At 42.1% G+C, this 22,120-nt stretch overlaps 1 protein-coding gene across 2 annotated transcripts; it reads left to right on the top strand.

The window, feature by feature from the left end:
• Positions 1 to 103: 103 nt before the first annotated feature.
• shisa7b (shisa family member 7) lies at positions 104 to 18,024 on the top strand. 2 transcript variants are annotated; one of them, XM_044334769.1, is made up of 8 exons: positions 104 to 2,114; positions 2,916 to 3,155; positions 4,469 to 4,585; positions 5,528 to 5,673; positions 7,434 to 7,502; positions 10,520 to 10,762; positions 15,790 to 16,171; positions 17,289 to 18,024. In XM_044334769.1, the coding sequence occupies exons 1-8, from the start codon at positions 1,678 to 1,680 to the stop codon at positions 17,749 to 17,751; spliced, it is 2,097 nt and encodes a 698-aa protein (XP_044190704.1). In that variant the 5' UTR covers positions 104 to 1,677; the 3' UTR covers positions 17,752 to 18,024. The 2 variants fall into 2 exon arrangements, with proteins under 2 accessions (XP_044190704.1, XP_044190703.1); XM_044334768.1 differs by lacking the exon at positions 7,434 to 7,502.
• Positions 18,025 to 22,120: the final 4,096 nt, after the last annotated feature.

Here is a 22,120-nt window from a genome sequence, read left to right as displayed (position 1 = left end):
GAAGAAACCCTAAATTTAATACGTTCAGATGAAAGAACAGAAGCTTTGTAAGCTCCGACTTTTCTACCCGCGTCTCTCCGGATCGCGCTGAATCCGCGGAGTTCCGGTCGTCGTTTTCCCGCCGTGTTCCTCTGTGTTTGACGGATGAATCCGGATATTTTCATGTCTGTTCTGTGGGCAGAACCTCGCTGCCCTGCTAGAACCGGGCCCAAGCCCTCCTTCGTTCTCTTCTGTTGGGCCAAGCTAAATTCAGAGCAGAGACACTCACGCGAGGGTATCGAGCGCACATAGATCCTCCCCCCGTTTTCTATCGCTTCTTTTCCTTTCTGTCACCGTTTCCTCGCTGTTTCTCACTCTTTTGTGAATGCCTTGACACGCTCATTTATTGAACTGTTTTCTTAACGTTTTTACGCTGCTCAACGCTGTCATTCAGCAGCACGTTTATTACTCTCTAAATTCCCTGTTTTACTCCGATTTAAACCAAAATCTCAAGCATATTGACCTTTATCGACTCTGCTGAAATGTTCCGTTCCCTCTTTTCACAGAGGAGGACTTATTCGTCGGGGTGAATTTGTGAGCGTGATGCAAAAGAAACAACATTTTAAGAAGTCACAGCTTGTGCCAAATTTAGACTGACTTCCCATCAGCTTGTTCACCAAACAAAAAAAAAAAAAAAAAAAAAAAAAAAAAAAAAAGCTGAAATCTTTAAAAGCTGCCAGCACTGTTGTTTACAGACACGAGACACACAGAGCTTGAATATTTGATTTTTTTTTTTTCTTTTTCTTCTTCCATGTATGATTTTTACACATCAGTTATCCACACAGGACAACAGAAGTGCCAAAACGAGAATACATCCAGCATCCGTTAAAAGCTCATCAAGCGTGAAGAATAAAGTTTACATACAGCGCTAAATGTTTACAGACTACATTTTCCATTCTAGTTTCTTACGTGAATTGTAAAATTTCGTGCCCTGAACAACTCCCAGAAAACTCTTCGGTAGGAGATATAAGACCCCCTTTTTTTTGTGCCGGGGGGGTCGTTATATTAAGAGTTTACAGTTTTTTTGTTTACAGAAAATGTAAAAAAAAATAAATAAATTACTGCCTATTTAAAAGATTTTCAATTTTGGCCAACAGACTGTAAAATGTCACTTTGTCGACTGACAGACCAAAATTAAATACCCTGCTGCCATAAAACAAACCCCATGTTATTCTATTTATAACTAATACAAGTTTTCATTCAAATTGATTATTTCAGAACTACAGCCATCTCACAGGCAGATCGCACAGGGCCTAAAAACTCTGAAAGACCTCAATGTTTACAAAAGCTGCTCAACAGAAGGATTTGTATAAAGAAAGAAATGTTTACATTCAAATGAAAGGAGTGAAATGCCAAACACATTCATGAAACATTGCTTGAATTAAGTCAATCTGCTGAACATTGCATCCGTGCAGTGTGTGTGCGTGTGTGTGTGTGTGTGTGTGTGTATAAAACAAGAAGGGGACTCGTTCATCAAACTGGAGTGAAAACTTTTCATACTGAAGGTTTTTATAAGTCAAATCTTTGAAAGAGGACGCTGACGCTTCACAGCGGATACGGAGCCGTTCCTGTGATTTTTTTTTTTTATTTAAAAAAAAAAAAAAAAAGAAAACGGCTCAAGAACTTTGTGATAAAACAATGAAACCTGCAATTTCAAGAGGGATGTTTTGCTCGTCCCTCGTCCTCCTGCTTTTCTCCTGCCTTGCTGTTTCCACGGTAACCATCACCACGGAGAGACGCGCTGTGGATAGTGATGTAAGGACTCTGACCAGCAGCAGCAGCAGCAGCAGCAGCAGCAGTGGCTCCGCTGCGGCTGGTGCCAAAACGAGCACCTTGTTCCTCCTGACCGGCTACAAGCCGCGCCTGCCGCCGCTGCCCGCCGGGCCCAAAGTGGCGCCGAAAGCGGCCGAGGTGGAGGACGGAGATGATCCACCGGTTATGGCCGAGCTCCCTCCAAAGCCCCTCCCTCAGACCATGTTGCCAAGGAACATGACGGCTGAAGCCCTGAAGCCTCCCCTCGGTGCGGCCCAGGTGGCTCCGCCTCCCAGACAACTGGTGGATGTGGACGTGTGCAGGTACAAGCAAAAGAAAACATGATGTGTGGAGCATGTTGGGGCTCATTATTTTCAGTTTTTATCTTCAAAAAGCTGAATTTGTCAGTGTATATATTTCAAATATTAAACTACAAGTGGAAATCTGATCAAAACAAATGAAACAACAACAACAATCTCTGTGAAAACCACTTCCTACTGCTTCTCCTTTGAAGACAACCTGTTATTTTTTAGAGTAATAAACTGAAAACGATGAGCCTGAACTGTTTGTGTAGGATGACAGTCACACTGGATGCCATAAAAGTGAGGCGCATCATGCTTCTTCTTCCTCCTGCAGCTCTGATCTGGATCTCACTGAAGCTCACATTTTGCACTGAGAGGCGTCTTGCTGTTGCTAGGCGACGTCTAATCAGCTCTAAATCAGTTGTGTGTTGGGGAGCTACACGCTGTACAGCCGCTATGTTTAGGCGATCAAAAACACAGCGATGACAGACAAACACATTCAACTTTTTAACGTAAAACTCCAAATGAAATGTTGATTAATGTTCATTCAGACTTGATTGATTGATTTATTAAATGTTGATGTCATATTTGTCATAAGATTAAACAGCACAAGCAACAAAATTAGCAGCATTTCCTCTATTTTTGCTCATATGACACCCTGAACTCAGAGGAGAGAATGCTTCAGTGACCCAAAATATTAATCTGCTCAGAGTTGTTCACCCTCCAGATCACCCAGATCAGGTTTTTAGGGGCATAGAGGACTCTTAACTGGGACACTGTGTAGTTTTGTGACACATTTCTGTGGTTAAATTCGTCCTGCAGGGGTTACTTCGACGTTATGGGGCACTTTGACAGCACGTTCAACTGCTCCAAGGGCAGCTACATCTACTGCTGCGGCACCTGCCACTACCGGTTCTGCTGCGAGCACCAGAGGAACCGGTTAGACCAGGAGTCCTGCAACAACTACATCTCCCCTGTCTGGGCAGACCCGCAGGTCCCTGTCACCGTGCCTACAGGGAAGCCTGACCCGGATTTTGAGACGCTCCAGCAGCAGAACAGCAGGTCAGAGTCTAGACCGTTTTTTTTTAACAAGAAGCAGGATTTGAGGCCGTTAAAGGGGAAGTACAAGGTTATCTCATTATTTTGTCAGAGGAAACAAATATCCGTCCTTTTCACACCTGCTATCTTACACCTTTACTTCTACCTGATCTTGCTTGATCTGTTTTATTTGAAAGATGAGGGGAGGGGATTAGTCATCTCCCTAAATTTACAGTGGAATTTCCAGCTTGTATTTTCCAATTTTTAATGTTGATACAACCCAATTGTAGCCGTAGCAAGAGAAGTAGCCTAGTAGTAATAAAAGTAGCAATCATGAAGTTATAGTATATGTTGTTGTTGTTCTCTCACCACAGTGAAATAACATAATAACACTGTACATGACTGGCCAAGTTAGACTTGATTACCTGGTCCAACTTCTACAAGTCTTTGTACTTTTTTTTTTTTTTTACTACACTCTTATTTGTCTCGTTACATTTATCTGTTATGCTTTGTGATACTGCATTGATTTTTTTTCTGTTGTGCTAAAATGTTTGAATACATCAGTCATAAGTAATACAGTACATGATGATCAGGGGCGGATTTTACCACTAAACTAAAAGGTAGGCGACACCTGGGACCCCCGACTGATAGGAACCCCAAACAGCTACAGATTTATTATGATGTTCAGATATGAAACATATAAAATTATGTGTCTATTCTAACTCATTATACCCTGAAATTAAGTACAAAAGGGCCCCTGAGCACTTTAAAAAAAATCATTGCAATATTTGCAATTATGAGGTACATGTACTTTAATATTTCCATTTTATGAAACCGTATATTCCTCCTCCATGTCTACTGGGAGGGATTTGGTTCCTTCTGTTTCAGAGGGAAACACTGTACTGTGCTGTACATCTTTGTTACTGACAGCTTCTTACTTTACAGAAGACTTTACACACAAACTATATTATCAACAAATAAAATATGATGCATCATTATAGATTAAACTATCAGGCGGTATATAGAACAGCTAAAACGAGCTCCACCTTGAACAGACGTTAAGTAAATGTACGTACATTGTGCTAATAACTTAAAATCAGGAAAGCAGGACTTCTTTTTGTTTTGAGCACTTCATCTATCATCTCTATCATCGCCAATACATATTCAATTAGAGAAAAGGTGAAAATAAGGTACAAAAACCCCACGACTGAGTCTGCCCCCAAATCACTAAATCCGCCCCTGATGATGATGATGATGCAGTAAAAGTAAAAAAAAACAACATTTTCCTTTTTCGCTGCTGTGCTCAGTGAGCCGATGTGCTTTTCTTCTAAACGCAGTACGGCCTATGTGATCGGAGGGGTGATCTCCTTCACGTTGGTGGTGGCTGTGGGTGTCAGGATCGCCTTCAGCAAGGTGGCGCGTCGACCCCGAAACAGGGACATCAACATGCCCAGGTGAGACTGGAGGACAGGAGTCTGTCGGGTTGAATAACCGTTTCTCTCTGTTGTTTTTACACAGTTATACCAAAGTGAACCTGGACGTCCTAACCCCCCCCTTTCAGACATGGAAACATGTAATATTGCTGGATTCATCAGTTTATCATGTAATGACTGACACAACATTTGGTATCTGTGGGAGTCGTGCTGTCTTGTTGTTCATGTGACTGCATTTAATTCAGATATGAGCCGTGTTGTGACTCAGAGTCTTATTCAAACATGAGACTGACATGTATTCTTCATGAAGCGCACGTCTGAAAAGAGATTTGCATCAAAGATGTTTTACTTGTTCCGAACCTAAATGCAAAGTTTACTTATTTTTGCATTTGGTTCATTTACATCCACACATCCTGCAAACTATTGTTCCAACAAGACTCACATGGATCTTGTGACCAAAATAAACGCCAAGTTACAGATTCTGGCTTCCAGTTTCTCTACCTTTGAGTTACGTCTGGTTTTGCTGTAACGTATCATGTCTTGTCTTAAAACCAGACATCAACATGCAACATCAGAACTAAAGGCAGCCTTTAGACAGAGATCATAATAACAATAATGATACATTTCTGCACGTTTCACTATGTGTATTAAGAGCACCTATATTTCTGTACTTATTAAATAAACATACATTCATTTCCTATTTGAAAAGTGTACATAGAAGCCTATAAATTTGGATTTGAATTCATGAAAAAGACAAAATTTTACAGTTTAATATACTTTGAAAGTTGTCCAGAATCAATACTGGTGATGATAAGATCAGTTTTCTGGGTTTTGTAGTCGTCTGATTATCTTGTTTCCCTTCTCGTCTCCGTTTCTTCGTGCCTCTCGTCCGTCCTGACCTTTTGTCTCTCTCTCTCTCTCTCCCGCCCTCGTCCTTCTATCCGTCCTCTGCTGCTGCGTCAGGTCGCTGGTGGATATCTTGCGTCACCAGTCGAGCCCCGTGCAGCAGGGGGAGAGGAACAACACCGCGGTGATGACCACCACCACCTCAGACGGACGCACATCCAAAAACCTCTACACCCCCATCCTGCAGAGCAAAGACAACCGCAGTAAGTGGCCAGAGATCTCCTGCTAAAACGGTCCGAACTTGCGTCCCCAGTGACACGGATGGTAAAATCAGATCTCAATACCAGTAACACACATCACACTTCAGCTGGAATACATTTATTGTGGCTGAAACGTTGCCAGACGCTGCTGTTTAGGAGTGACAGGATCATCTTAGTGGTTTAAATGAAGCAGAAATTGTAATTCTAATAATCCTATTTTTAGTTGTTGTAGTACTCTGTGTCTCACATAAAGGAGATTATCTCTAAATTTAACCACATATGTGATGAAAATCCATCCATGTGCAGTAAAAATGAACGTAAACACAACAAAAAGATATAAATTCATTTACTTTTTTAGTCTGTATCTCAACCTTTATTATTTATTATTTCTGAAACAGGAAGTGTTCTTCTTCTGTGGTTAATTCTCTCTCCTGTTGCAGATTTATATGAAAACTTTATCATTTATAGACAGCAAAGTTGTTGATGGTTGTTAGTTTTCAGTCAGACTAGAAAACTAGATGTTTTACTTTGATGTTAAAAACTTATTAATCGGCTAAATGCTCATTATGTCACTGGGGACCAATAACTAACTCTAACTCCTGATGTTTTTAATATTATTCAAGGAGATAGAATATCTGTGACAAATCAAACTACCAGTTAGTTTAAGGATAATATATTTACATTTTAATGCAGTGGCTCATTTCTAACTATTAATATATCTTTGGTGAATCTTCTTAACAGTATTTGTTTCACATTTCTGTATAAAAAGCTGCTCAGCTGATAAAATAATGCATTATTTTAAAGTTTTGGCACTTGTTGTTTGCAGTAAATAGGCTGATAATGACAACGGCTACAAAACAAAGACAAATTCAACATGTTGGTTGTTTTATTCATGTACATCAAGCAGCTTTGTTTTGTTTCTGATGAGATAAAAACGTCACTCACACATTCACATTATAGCTAAATGCAGAATTTCTTGTTTCCAGCAAATGTTTTTGCAGAAATTTGACAAACTTTTTTTCCCCTCTGAGCGACGGATTTGAGAGTGGTGGATGATGTATTTGCTTTATTTTACTGTAACAGGTCACAGATATATATATTTATATATATATATATATATATATATATTTATAGTCTAAACACGCACATTTCATTTCTCTCTTTACTTCTGTTCTGTCTCTCTGTCGCTCTGCTTCTGTCTCTTGTGTGAATCTCTCCAGGATTTTGCTGACTTTTATCATTTTTGCAGAACTTTGAGTCGTTTTTAACAAATGAAAATATCCTCAAATCTGTTTTTATTACTGTCTGTGACAACAATAGTAGCACTTTATATCACAGGAGCTGCACCATTGATTACTTGAGTGCTTTTTATTTTTTGGACCGGGCTCGTTCAAAACAATCTGTTTCACATTATACAAACAACAATAAACAGGTTGAATGAATCACTTCACAGTCAACTGAACCTCTTACACTCAAACTACATCTCATTATCCTTCATCTGCCGCCCAGAAAGACATGAAAAGTCATTTTATCTCGACTAGTAGTCGGAGATATTTATTGTGGAAAAATTTGAAACAACTGCAGAAAAAATAAAAAAGCTGATTCCTGGAGGGGCTTTCTCTCTCTCTCCCCTGTCTCTCTCTGTCCTCTCTCTCTCTCTCTCTCTGTCTGTCTCTTTATTGACACAAATGCTTACTCGACACACGCCTCTCTTGTCTCTCGAGTGGTTGTCCATCAGTTTGTTGGCTCTGCTCTCTTCGCAGCTGGGAACTTGCACCACCATTTTAACCAGCAGGGGTCTGCTTCCAGCCCCAAACACTCTGCTACCATCGGTAAGCCTCCTGGTTAGCAGCGCAGGCGGCGGCTGCGGCTGCGGCTGCGGCTGCAGTGGCGGCGCAGCGCAGCGCAGCGCGCTACCGGCCGGACGTTACGGCCTCACGAACCACACTGTCTGTCTGTCTTGTTGTTGGTATGACGGCCTCTTGTCCTTGAGCTCTTAAAACAGCTGTGCCATTGTCAACACTACTGGTTTTGCTTTAACACACATATATATATATATGTATGTTTATAATGACGCTGTTCACTTCACGTCACACGGTCGTGTTGAGAGTGACACATCTTTTCGTAAGAGCTAGAAGTTGTCTGGCCTCCTCCTCCTCTGCTTAATGCAAGCCTGTCTGCCCCCCCCCCCCACCACCTCACCAACCACCACCACCACCACCACAAGCCTGCTTCCAAATGTGCTTCTTCTTCTTCTTCTTCTTCTCCTCCTTCTTTCTGTGTAGCAGTGATGTGCTTACAGCTGACACGACACATTAACGGAGGTCTTGGCTTAAGTGAGGTCACTGCCCTTACCTGAGTCTGTTTCCCCAGGCTTTGCAACAAGAAAAAAAAAAAAAAAAGTCAATGCCAGCACAAGCTTCTTAAATTACACTGGTTAAAAAAATAAATTTTATTCTTATCAGTGTTGTTGAAGGTTAATTCGGTGCACCTGGAACGGCTGCAACAGCGGGAAATACGACGCTGCCAATTATTTCTGAGGACGCTGAATTACACAAGAAAGCAGACAAAACATCCCAGTTAGAGTATATATTAAAATAAATAATTAAACTAATTAACTTTTAGCAAAAAATGCTGCTTTTATATGTGCTGTTAGCAAAGATTGTCAGTGTTATGTAGCAGCTGCTGTAAGTTGTTAACCAGCAGGTAAAGTTGTATTTATTAACTTTGACGGAGATGAACTTCCTCTTATTATGAAAAAACATTAAATGAAATAAAGAAGATTAACTTTAACAAGTTCAACTCTGTAATTTCATATTTCAAAGAGCTTAATGACCTCTCACAGTTAAAAATACTCATAGGAGAAGGAGACAGGGCATATCTTGCTGCCCAATACACACACACACACACTAATACATGCATAGAATATAGTGTATAAATAATTAATAGATAGAAAGATAGATAGATGTTTTAAGCAAACTTATCAGTTTATTCATTATTGCAGGAAATTAAATTACTACAAAATATTTGAGAATCATCTTTCTACACTGAAAATATAAAAAGCTTCACTTATTCTGTAGTTCTGTTGTAGCTCTGAAGGTTTTGCTTTTAATATCAGGTGATGAATTAAACTAAATGTAAAGGAGGTTGTTAAATAATCTCAGTGAAGTTATTTGAGGTGTTTCTTTCAGTCTGAGTCATGAATCATGAAGACTTTGGTTCATTCAGGCCGATTCATCCTTGAAAGTTTTAAGATCTGAGACTTTTATCTGGACGTTCTGACCTGAGTTTTCTTTGGTTCGGTCCTCACTCTCCTCGTGTTAGATAACGTTAACGGGCCTCCCGGGAGGACGCCAGAACAGAACACTTCAAACTCTCTGACTCAGATACTCCGCACACGTTCCACGACAAACGTTATCAAACCTCTCCGTCAGCCGTCGTAGGTGTTTCCACAAAAATCGATTTCCTTGTACTGTTGGAAATTACCAGACTGATTCTGCAACATTTAGTCCAACATTTGATGCTTTGTGTTTCCTACAACCTTCAACATGTTCATGCTTTAAAAAAAAAATCATATGAGCTCAGAGCTAGCATTGCTTTTTTTTTTTTTTTTTTTTTTCCTACCGTGTGTGTAACATGCACGGTACAGACGTCGATGTGGTGTGTGTTCCCCGGGTGACGCTTAACACAGACATTATTGGCCATTATTGCCCATTACTGTCAATGGTCAATGACCAGTATATGTCCAGCAGTAATCTTAACAAGATCGCAGCCCATAACCATTACCACCCTGAAACCCCCTGAATAGACTCGACATCGATTGTGTCTGTCTGCAAGACAGGAAACATCAGCAAATGGCCAATTTACCAGAGTTACGTAACCTTTTATCGCTGCTTTATATTTCTGTATTCTCACATTTTTTATCTTTTTTTTTTGTCTTTGACATCAGCTGCTGACAACCAGCAGTTAATAAAGTTTTTTTTTTGTAAATCTGACATCTCAAACTGCTCTACAGTGATGATCCAGCAATGGGCAACGTGCGTTTCAGATGTGTGAGGTCATCGTCCCCCCGTTTTTAAATGTACACAACCTACACATGTCAGGTCACCGACAGTGCGCCTACATGTTGAGGTCATTATGAGTGCCGTCTGTTTGCCGTATGGAAAAATATGAATGTACTCGTATGATGTAAGTGAAATGAGTATACATGTTGCAAAACAGACCCATGCACCCCCCCCCCCCCCCCCCCCACCCGCCCCCCCCCCCCCCCCCCCCCCCACACGCTGCTAATCTTACATAAGATAAATCATTTTTATGTGTATCGATCGATGTGCTGCTTTTGCACTTTGCATAAATGTGAATGTGTATGTATATAGATTTCCCCCCCCCCAGATATGCTATCTGTGTATTTTTTAATGTATGTACATGTGTGTTTGATATGAGTTGTGTTAGAGCCTCGGATGAAAAGTGTATTTATAGATGGTCACCATGGAGCTTGGAGGCACTTCCTGTGTTTACTGATTATTAACCAACTTGTGTCTTCTTCTCTTCTCTCGTTCTGTCTCTCCTTTTTCTTCTGCTTCTTCTCCCTTTTTTTCTTCATTTTTTTCATCCATCTTTTTATTTGTCTTATTAAACCCTTTTCCTTTCCCCCCTTTCTTTCTTTTTCTCTAATTTTTCTGCCTCTCAACGTGCTGTTGCTCTATCCGTCGTGCTCCATCTTCTTTCTTCCTCTTCTTTTTTATTTCCCTCCTATCTTCTCTCCCTCTCTTCCTCACTTGCTCTCTCTCTTGTCCTCCCTCCTTCACCCCGTTTTCCTCTCCCTCTCCTTTCCTCTGTCGCTCTCCAGAGCGTGGACCCCGTATGAACAACACCCCCCAGCTCTCCTCTGGGGCCTCGCTGCTCTCAGGTAGCGGTAAAGGCCCCAGCGTTGTCGGCGTCCCCGGTGGCAGCATCATCGGCGGAGGCATGAGACACAACAGCAGCCACGCTTCCTTCTCTCACTCCTTCCACAACCTGGCCCAGCTGCCGCCGTCTTATGAGACAGCCATGAAACCCGAGATCAACCGCTACAGCTCCCTGAAGAGGCTGGGTGAGCCGGGAGAAGGGGGGGTGGGGGGGGCGAGATAAAGGGATGTGGGGGGCAGGGTGGAGTGAGAGTGGAAAGGCAGGAAAGGGAGAACAAGGGAGGCAAAGACGAAAACCTGTGGGAGAGAGATGGAGGGAAAGAGCAAGTGGGAGTTATTGATTATTAGGGAACGCAGAGGGGTTTAAGGTGATGCAACACAACAGCCGGCAGCCATATTGCCAAGTCTGTGTGCTGCGGTGGCTAAATACAGTTGTATTAAATCTAACACTCTGCGTTTTTAAAGAAACCAAAAAAATCATAATTTAGGCTTGAAAGGTGGCGCTGGAGAGTTCGTATCTCGCTCCTTCACAGATGACGACGAGTACAGTCGGCTCGGATTCACAACGGTTATAATGGATTCGAGTGGAAACCCAGAGACTCAGCAAAAATGGGTCAAAATGTGTCAAAACAACTCCTACAGTATAATCCACTTCTCTGCTGTTGATCCTTATGCTCAGTATGTTTCAAACACTCAACAATAGAGCTAAATACACCACTTTACCACCACCGTGTTGTGCTTTAACCTCATCTTAGCTCCAAAGCTCAGTGGTAAGCCACGTATTTAGTGGTTTATTGGCGAAATTATGACTATTTGGGACTTACCTAACAAACGGATCGACATCGGAGGCTGTATTTTTGCAGCAGGATCGGTTCAAAAAACGTTATGTCACTTTCCTGTCGGGACTCTCGGTCGCCACAGGAATCCATTGTAACCTCTGAGAATCCAAGATGAATACAGCCGTCGTCACACACTTTTCAGACTCACAGTTGAAGCCGACAGAAGGTGAGTATTTGATACTCAAAAGTTTTGTGGATTATTCCTGGATTATAACGTCAGCTTGTTAGTTGCCAGAGTGTCTGGTCAGTTAACCACTGTAGTGATATTGTTAATGCCAGTTGCATAGTGGCTATAAGTGGTTTGTAGACAAATATTAGTATAAATATTACACCGTTTTCCACACATATGGATGTAAAAGGATGACATATGATGGGAAATGAACCTTGACAAACATGCTAGCAAGACTTTGTCCAAGAGCAAGACCTGGAAAGCTTGGAAAGGTCCATTTTCTATTCCAACTTCAAACAAAAAGCCTTAAATGATTGACCCTTAAATAAGACACTTGTAAGATGCTTTGCAGTTCGTTGGCAACAGGAGAGAATAACTGCTGAGTGTTAAAAACACCCTCAAGCTTCAGGATCGTGAGAGTCAAGAGAGAGGACGCCACTATGAGTCCATGTGCGTAATCAGCAGGTTACACAGGTAGAATGATGAACTCGTCCCTGTGTTACGTTGGCTGTAAACTAGGCCGACATAATTTTGTCAGCTAAATTTGACCATTAATACATAAATACTTGGTGCACCAGAAGGGGTTTTGGTTTTGGGACACCTGTTCCTGACTCCTCTACCGATCAAACAATAAACCAGTTTTTCTCAGGTAGACAATCCTACTCCTCTCCGACACCGCCATGACTTTCTTTCCAGGTATCCTCCTCTTTTTCTGACCTGGTTGACACTTTATTATTTATCCACAGAGCCGATTCCTCAGTGAACCTCCATCACGGCAGCAGGCAGACATGGCTGCCAGGAGATTTTATGACTCATCCGCGGAGCTAAATAACCATGTCACTATAGTCTGAATGTGTAAACCGTTTCAGCTAAACAGTCATAACAGTAAAGTAAACAAAGTGAAACATAATAGAAGGATCGTGAATGAGGGATGAGGGGGACTGTGGTGGGGGGGTGTGGGGGGGGATACTGACAAATAAGAGGAGGAGGAGGAAGGAGAAAATGTGTGAGATGGATGACGAGAAGAAGGGAAATGTTGGGAATGAAGGAAAAGAAAGGGAGTGACAGAAAGATGGAGGAGGAAATCAAGTAATTAGAGACATATACAGCAAAGAAGAGGGAGGGAGAGGAAGAGGGGCTTGAAAGAAAGGAAAGGAAAGGGTTAAAAAGCAAAAAAGGAGAGAAAAGATGTAGAGAAAGAGGCTGGTTGACCAGAATAGAGCTGATTGGGCTAATAAGGATAGAGAAGAAGAAGGAAAAAAAAGAAAAGACAAGAGATTGTCCGAGGCAGACGGTGAAGAATGGAGAGACAGACGGTGAAAGAGAGGAAGAGAGGATCGTGGGGAAAGTGTAGATGTGTAGATACGGGGGGGGAGGGGTGTCGGCTGGCCGGGTCTGCAGGGGCTCGGCTGCCTTCGACGGGGAAGAGACGACGTTTGAGAGGCTGGCAACCTCTCTCTCTCTCTCTCTCTCTCTCTCTCTCTTTGTCTGTCTACCTCTCTCGCCCTCTGATTGCTGAAGACTGCAGGGGGGGGGGAGGGGAGTCGCCTCTGCAGGCTGAGTGATGGATGGTTACTACACGGGGGGAATCGTACGAGCGTGTAAATGTGTGTGTGCGTGTGTGTGAAGGCAATAATGAGGTGAGAGAGGAATCCAGATGAGACTCTTTTTATTATTTCAGTTCGATCAAAAGGAAGAAAAACACCTCGGCGGACAATGCGGAGCGGTGTTTGGAAAAGGAAAAAGGCTTCAACTGGTTACACGTCAGACACACTCAGAGGTCATCCGGCTTCCCTTCGTCTCCTCGTTTATGCAACGGTGGCGTTAATCGCAGCCGTCCGGCAGCTCGTCACGGTTCACATCATCAGAACTGACTTGTGTGTTTGGCAAAAAAAGATGCAGATAGACGTTTAATCAGCCCCCTTTTCACCACATTTTCTCTTTCATTGTCCTTTTCTCGCCGTTTCTTTATCACTTAATTAGCCTCAGACGACAGGAGAAAAAAGAATTTTTATAGGCGCAGCATAGAAACCAGTTCTAGAAATTCAAGTAAACTTTTTGGGGAACTGCAGAATATCAACAGGATCTTCCACCTGTGATTCAAAGAGTGTCGACCGAACCGTGACGTCTTCATTTAGTATTTTCTCTTTGAGAGTTTTTGCAGGTGGTGCAATTTTCTCCACCTGCTCTGCCACTTCTCACCCCAGACTGAAAGAGTTTAGAGCTGATCTAACAATATATATATATCTAAAGGTATATAGATGGATATATTGCACAAATATTTGTCTATTAGATGTAAGTTTATCAATGTGATGAGGCTGATATTTCACACATAGTCACACAGATTTAGAGCCTTTAGTGCATGTGATCAAAGTTTGGAGGGTGGAGATTTGGTTTCAACCTGATTAAGCCAGTTCTTCTTTTTCTTTGATACATGAAACATCACTTACTTTGCACCATCTGATTTTATTTCCCAGAGCGGAGCTACCAGACACCGATCGCTTCAAGAGAAACGTGTAGAATCTGCTGTGAACCAGTTTTAATCAGTCAGTGACTCGAAAAAGCAAAACAGACATTTTTTTATGGAGGTTAAATATCTTCTTTTGCAGGAAAACAAACCCCGTCTTGAATGTCAGTTTTGGTGAAACACCCCTCGAAAAAGAAACTGAAATGTTGTCACTGCGACACAAAGAGAAGGAATACGGCCTCTCGCTAAGCATTGTATGAAACCTGCTCCTTTTGATGTCAGTTCCCCATACGGCGCTGCAAGAAAAGGACACTGATAAAGGCTTCTTTGTCTGCGGTCGGCGGCCAGGGAGAAACCTCCAGATAATTTGGCCTTACGGGAGGGGAGTAAACAGAGAGGGAGCGAAAGAAAGGGAGAGGGTGAGGACATCAGAGGAGAGAAAGATAAGTCGGTAAAACCTTGAGAGCAGGAGGGAGGAAGGAAGGTAAAGAAAACTGAAAAAGTTGAAAATAAAAGAAAGCACGAGGAGTAGAGAGGAGGACGAGGAAGACGGAGAAGAACAAACACAAGAGGAGGAGAGGAAAGGAGGGGAAAGGGAGACAAAGAGAAAAGAAAAGGCGAGAGAGAGAGAGAGAGAGAGGGGAGGAAGAGGTAGAGAGGTGGCTGGTTAAAGGTCAGGTTTAAATTGGCTCTTGGGGAGCTGCTTCCATGGAAATGCTTTGAAGATTAAAGCGGTCTCAGGCTATGGAGCAGAAAGCACAGAAACACTGTATTTCACTATTTAATGAACCCTCACTAACCGTTCCCTCAACGTCTCCTTCCTTCTTTCTTTCATTCTTTATTTTCGGTGTCGTTTATGTCGTCACGTCTCGTTCTTCCTCTCATCATCTTGTTTTTAACTTATCTTTTGCTCTTTTCTCTCTTTAACCCTGTTACCTTTATTCTTTTACGCCTCATACAATATGCATGTTTATCTCTCTTTCACTCCCTTTTCAACATTTCTCTCCACTCTCCTCTGTCCGTCCTCCTCTGACTCTGTTTTATTGTCTATCTCTCTCTGACATCTCCGCCTCTTTAAACCTTGTCTCTTCTCTTTAAAGGTATTTTCTACCGCACATCTGTCACAGCTTCTTTCATTTGTCCTGTTTGACATTGTCCTTCTGTTTTGCGTTACTTTACTCATTTTCACCGCTCTCTCGCCTCACGTCTGTCATCTTTTGTTATTTCTTCTTCCTCCTGCTTAATTTCTTTGCTTTACTCTCCTGTCTTCCTCTACTTCAGTCATTTCTTTTGAGGTTCAAAGTTCTGTCTTGACCTTGAGGAAAAGCAGTTGAGAAAAACAATCAAACAATGAGGTCCATTTAGTAGCTTTTGGACATATTGTATTATCTTCATCAACGGATTGGAGTTTGTCCAGTTGTGAAAGGATTTATAGATGTTAATGAGAAGTATCATTGAGTTTTTCACAAATTGTATCAACATGAATGCGAAGACCTAAAAGTTCTCATAAAAAACAGAAATTTGAACATTTACAAATCAATGACAAAAAACCTTTTTACAGCTTTTTCCCTTTTTTCTATCATCATAACTTGAGTATCTTTGGGTTTTGGACTGTTGGTTAGGAATAAAAAGTATTTGCAGATATCACTTTTGCAAACTGTGATTTTCAAAAATGTAAAAACCAAACAATTAGTTAATAAACTGAAAAAATTCTCTCTGTGTCTCCCGCCGAACCAGAGAAAGAACTGGACGAGTACTCCAGCTACTACTCCTCCAAACGTCGCTCCAACAACGCTCCGCCGTCCTTCCACTCCTCTCAGCACCACCTGCCCTGGGGAGGCGAATACACGCTGGGATCCAGGGGAACGCTTCCCCTCCACGGCTCCCGGCCCCGGCTCCACATCCCCGCCTCCACACCGAACCCCTACCCTCTTCCCGCCCAGACGCAGTACACCAGCTCCACCTTCGACAGGCCGCCGCGACGCGTACGCTCCCAGGACCAGCTGCTGGCTCTCGGAGAGGGCAACACCTTGTCCCGCCTGTCCAAGAACCAGCAACACCAGTACTACAAAGCCATGATGAGCACCAGCAGGAGCTCCACCTCTCAGACGCTCCGCAGGTGAGAAAAGAGATGAAAGATCAGAATAATATGAGAAGATGGGACAAATTTCATAAAGAAAAACAGCAAATTAAATAGTTAAGAGTAGAATAAGTGACTGTAATTAAAAATTTAAGCATCTGACAAGATGAAGGTACATTCAATTAAAGTTGCATAAGACAGAAATCCTGTTCCAGTTCAACCTTTTACCTCATTTGACTCTTTTTTTAGCTACACTTGCTGGTTCCTAGTGTAGCTTTAGAAACGGTGAGGCGTCAGTCGGTCCGTTGGTCCTCGTGCACTGACAGATTTGTTTTGCTTGTGTTGCCTGGGCGATGTCTCTCTCAATCAGATCTAATCAATCACAGATAACCAACTCACCCTCAGGTTATGAGTGTAAAACTCTTATTAATTTATAGCTGAGGATGTTTTAATTTGAACTTTAACTTTATTTATTCACAAATATTTAATGTGATCAAGAAATACTTAAAGAAAGGACTTGAAACTCATTTAAAATTGGGAATCACTGATGTCATTTGTACTTTGGTCTCCTTCATTGGAGCGACTACATCAAGTACAAATACTATAAAATGCTCTTTAAACAAAGTCAACGCCCTACAGCTTGATCCGACCGAGGCGAGGCTGCGTCATGTTCCGGCTGTGACGCGGCAGCTAGTCATGTTTGTGATCTCTGGAGCAAAATACTCTGCTTCTGAAATGCTCCTGGTGGAGTATGATACCGTACGGACATAAGACCCAAATCCCAAATCCCTCGACTGAGCACTGTCATCTGAACCTAGAAAAAGCAAATTTTTCAGGATTTATCTGGGATTTAGATGCCACATGAGTGCAGACAATCATTTTCTGATCACTTAAAGCGATGTCCAAGACACCTGATTGGCCAATAACATCAAAAATACAGTAAACTGGCTACTAACAGGCATTTTAGTTGGTTCAGATGCTTGCAAATTATTTAATTTTGGAAGTCTTACGAGGAGGCAACAACTAATTTGTATTAAAATTGCCAATATAATTCCTCTCCATGAATACATGTTCATTGCTCTTAACACAAGACATCTTTAAAAGTTTGTAAAAGTCTGTTTACTAGCAGAGAAGATAAACAAGTCTGTGGTTCCAGGTCCCACGAGAGGCTCCTGGTTTCACCGGATCGTCTGGAGGACCGGCTGATGACGGTGGGCCTGATGGTTGGAGGAGGCGACAGAGGTCCAGGAGGTGGGATGGTGCCTACGATGGGCCGGCTCAGCCACCACCAGAAGGCCCAGTCGCAACAGAACATCTGCGTCACGCCGTCCATGGATCGCCATCACATGATTAAGATGAACTCCCACCCGACGCCAGGCCACGACCACGAACGCAGCTCCGCCCCCATGTCCGGGATGGGCATGCACGGCGGCTGGGAACCCCACGGGGGCCACGGAGGAGGCGGAGGTGGAGGAGGGGCGGTCGGAGGTCACCCAAACGCCCGACGGATGGCTTTCGCCAGCAAGAGGCAGAACACCATCGAACAGCTCCACTTCATCCCCGGAGGAGGGGGAGGGCAGGGACTGCGGACTGGGAGTAAGAACGAAGTGACAGTGTGAGAAGAAGACGGAGCGAGGAAGAGCGAGATCCGAAGGCTGAAGTTGTAAAGAAGCCGAAGAGGCAGACGGGAACGAGAGAAGGGAAGCGGTGAGGCGTTTAGCGGGAAGATGAAGCGGAGAGATGAGCAGAAACGGGACGGTAACTGGAAAAAGGAAAACGAGGAGGTTTGATCTCTGCTGGCTGCTTCACAGGGCTGCACTCTGTCCTGAGAACGAGCAGCAATCAGGCCCCCGCCCCCCCCCCGACCCCCCTCCCACCACACACCCTTCCTAAAAACAAAAGTGGTGGATGACGACATTAATCTCATAGCGAGTATAGCCAATTGATTTTCTCCTTGTCACTTTGTGGTTCGGAGAAGAGAATAATCAGCCATTCTCTGTAAAGGGAAGACAGAAATGTCCATTTAAAAAGAGCAAAAAAAAAAAAACCATGTTGTGAGCGCAGTTTAAAGGCTGCTGGGTATCTGCCGTGACTTCTATTGATGGATACCCCTCTGAGTCAAAATTGTTGAATTGTCCTTGAGTTTTATTGCACTGTCCTCTGAGTCCTCGAACGCTCCGACGGTCTTTGAATCCACTGTGGTTGGATAGAGAGCACTGAGGCAGAGACAGACAGGTTTGCTTGTCTTTGTATTTATAGAGGTATTTAAAAACCAAACGGTTGCTTTTGTATGAACTTAACCTATGAATAATAATAGTATTAACATTACTGAGCCCTGTAGGACTTTGTGTATACTTGGTTGAAAACATTTATCTTTTAGCCAGCCGGTTTGTAACTCGATGGCTGGACATGTGACCCGCCTGTCATTTATTTCTCTAGTTGTGATTGGACTATCATGAAAGTAAAACATGCTCTGCAAAAATTATCTCGCCAAGTACAGTAAAGCAGTCACTTGATTGCCTTTATGGCTTGATTTGCTCTAGATAGAAATAAAATAAATACCATTTTGGGGGGGAGAAATAAAAACAATACTTAACGTTGATACAAACTGCCATAAAGGCCCATTCACACCAGCATTTAAATGGCAAAATTTCACTGTGAAATCAATGAGATTCCAATGAAATTAATGCAAATTTTTGGCGTAAAATTCAAGTTTGGTGGACTTTGACACCAGAATTTGCGCCGTTGACCAACAGCAAGCCGTATTTCAATGTGGACCTTTTGTTTAAAATGGAGAAGGCTACTTGCTTATTAGCTGTTGCACCATTTACTTGTATTTAAGCTCCTTCTTCGTCGTATAACCCGCTCCACAAAACGTGGATGGTTTGCAGACACTGGAGTCAGTGGTACAAATACGTCTTTTGAAGAAATTGTGTGAACTTGTTGTCTTGTTAGCGACCGAGCTAGCAAGCTAATTGTTAGTGAACTTGTTAGCTCTGGAAATTGTTGTTTTTCCTTCTTTGGTAACTCTTTATTGAATTAAATGATGTACAATCCTGTGAATAAAATGCCAGTGGTGATTAAACAGCCCAGTACAGAGAAAATAGAAAAGCCGGGGAGCTATTGTGACTAAATATTGCTAGCCTGTTAGCGGTTAGCAACTACAGTAGTTTACCAATAAGCCCTGAGCTATTGTGACTATATATGGCTAGCCTATTAGCGGTTAGCAGCAACAGTAGTTTACCAATAAGCCCTGTGATTAATCCCTTTGTCACCAAACATTTAGAAACCCGCAGTTTCGCAAAGACATGCCACTTTCTGGTGTGACTGGGCCTTAAAAAGTAAAATCCACTTTGGAGTATGAATTTTAGCTAGCTTAAAGCCTGTACTGTGAAATCTAGTGGGTGTGCCATCTATGAAACATTGTGCTGTGACCCTTTGCGTAATAATAATTAATCAAATATTTTGGAATTAGACCCTTGACTTCATTAAAGAAGAACCCATCAGCTCTGTATGGGTCAAACATTAGCACACACACCCCCTCAAAAGTTTTCATTGCGAGTTTGTAGAGAGTTGAGGGGGGGGGGGGGGGGGGGGGGGTTCTTTTTGCCGCCGACCGGTATTCAATAAACACTTCTGTACTTCTACGATGCCACATGTTAACAGTTCAGCTGCTCACCTCATATGAAGGAAAAAAGGGGGCAGACGGGTTCGAGGCGGCGGGGGGCGAGGGCGGGGGGGGGGGTGGGGACAACGGACACTTCACACCAAGGGCTATACCGAATTATCTATGTGTGTCTGTGCTCTGTACAGTGTCTGCTTCTCTTTTGTTTGTATTCATTTCTTCTGCGTGTCGGTGTCAGGAGGCATGCTGTTGTGCATAACTGTACGTTCACTCATTCTTTCTTCTTCTTCTTCTTCTTCTTCTTGTTGTAGAAGTGTGGAGAGAGAGAAAATAGAAACATGCAAGGAAATTCTTCAACATCTTTGTACCCCCCTTTTGTGAGATTTGAGGGACTTCTGTGTAACATTAAAAAAAAAAAAAAAACACCACCACCACCATGTTTGTTTGTTTGTTTTTTTCGAAACAGTATCGGAGAAAAGGTGGTCACGTTGATGTCATATTTTGTATAATTCTCTGTTTTTCTGGCTGTGAGATGGACCTTCTAGTCTTTCGGGCTGGATTTCCCCTTTTTTTAAAAGGGGTTTAAGGGACTCATAAGGCCTTGTTTGAGGTTTTCCTCCTCTGAGTTGCATTTCGATAAAGACAGACATGATTGATAACCGAGCAAAGCTTCCTGCCAGTCTTTTTTTTTTTTACATTTCCTATGTTTCATGTGCTCATGTGTTAATGTTTTACGATCACACGTGTTACGATTCCCCTCCTCGATCAGACTACGGACACTCTTATCATGATCGACTATCTTTTTTTTTGTTTGTTTGTTTGTTTCTGTCTTTTACTTAAACATGTATTTATTTTTTTAAATCTCTGTGAATTTTAATGTATAATCCTCGATTTTCAATATTCAAACTTTCTAGTGGAATTTAAATGGAGAAAAAAACAAAAAACAACAGAGAAAAGTTTAAAAAAAACAAAACAACAACAAACGTTTGTATTCAAACAGAGAAGAAAAAGAGCTGATGCAATCAAAGAGAAAAGACGAACCGCATGACGATGTCAGAGGCCAGTGTTGATGATGTCATAGTGCTGACTGATGATGTCACGGCGCGTATGTTTGTGTGTGTAAATGTACATGCGTCTCTGTTTTAATTTGTGTACCCCATGTGTGTAACTCTCAGTGTCTTCTTCTTCTTCTTCTTCTTCTTCTTCTTAGGAATGCTGAACCTCATTTTTGACCAAACTTTTTTTTTTTTTGGCGTCTTCAGCGAATGCACATGAAGCCGATTTTAAGACCCGAGTCGCGATCCGTTACGTGTTCATATCAACTTGTAATGAATTTTAAAAAGGCCTGTAGTGTTAAATTGTGGGAGGGGGGGGACATTGATCAATCACGGCTTTTCTTGTCGAGCTACGTTCACCAAAGCGAGGAGTTTTCAAACGTTTGAAAAATGGTAAATTTATCGGTATTTGAGCAGAACAGCTGAGTGAGTTCATTTATGACGTCACGACGCCTGTGATGTCACTCGGTTGATGAGTTTGCGACGCTGCCGTCTGCAAAAAGTGATTAGTTTTCTCTCATTCGTGCTCTTCTTAGCAGTATTTTAAGGGCACAAAAGTTTTGAAACTCAACATACAGTATTTACAGCTTTTTAAAGTTGCAATACAAGCGAAAGAGGAGAAAAAATATTGCGTTGTTGCTTAAGTGGGTTGCGGAGGAGAATGTATTGTGACAGGGGAAAAAAGGCTCTGGTGGTTTTTACGATGAAAACATCTTGTTGAATTTTAAAAAGAGAAAGAGGCAAACAAAAAAAAAAAGGAGGAAATGTAAATTAAACATGAAAATTCAGTTGTATTTTTAACGTCTCTCTCATCATTTCTCCTCATCCCTCCGAAGGTCTGATACAGATGTCGTAATCCATGTTCAGTTTAAACGCTCCCCTGATTAATCTGTGTGCCTGTATGTATGTATGTGAGTGTATGTGTGGCTGTGTGTGTGTGTGTTAACCATAACCACCAGGGGAGGGGGGGGCGGGCGGGCGGGCGGTGGGGGGTTCATGGGCACATTTGTATTCTCAAAGCTACTCTGCATACCTCAAATTGTATGATACATTTATTACATCCCCTTATATGTCTATTTCCAAGAATATCCAATCAAAGGTCTCACAAATGTGCAACCCTTTTGTTATTGGTGATCAATTCTTGCATTTGTAGAAACCATACTGTTTAATTGATAATAACAATAAAAAAAAATCCCTCTAAATCTTGTTTGTGTCTTGTCTGATGAAATTTGACTCTTTCTGTTGTGTTTTTTTTAGACTACAGGCTCATATTGATGTTTAGTGCTGAATCAATTAACAGTCAATCGA

The sequence above is a fragment of the Thunnus albacares genome, chromosome 19 (genome assembly GCF_914725855.1).
Source record: "Thunnus albacares chromosome 19, fThuAlb1.1, whole genome shotgun sequence".
NCBI lineage: Eukaryota > Metazoa > Chordata > Actinopteri > Scombriformes > Scombridae > Thunnus > Thunnus albacares.
This window is presented reverse-complemented; position numbering and strand designations above follow the sequence as displayed.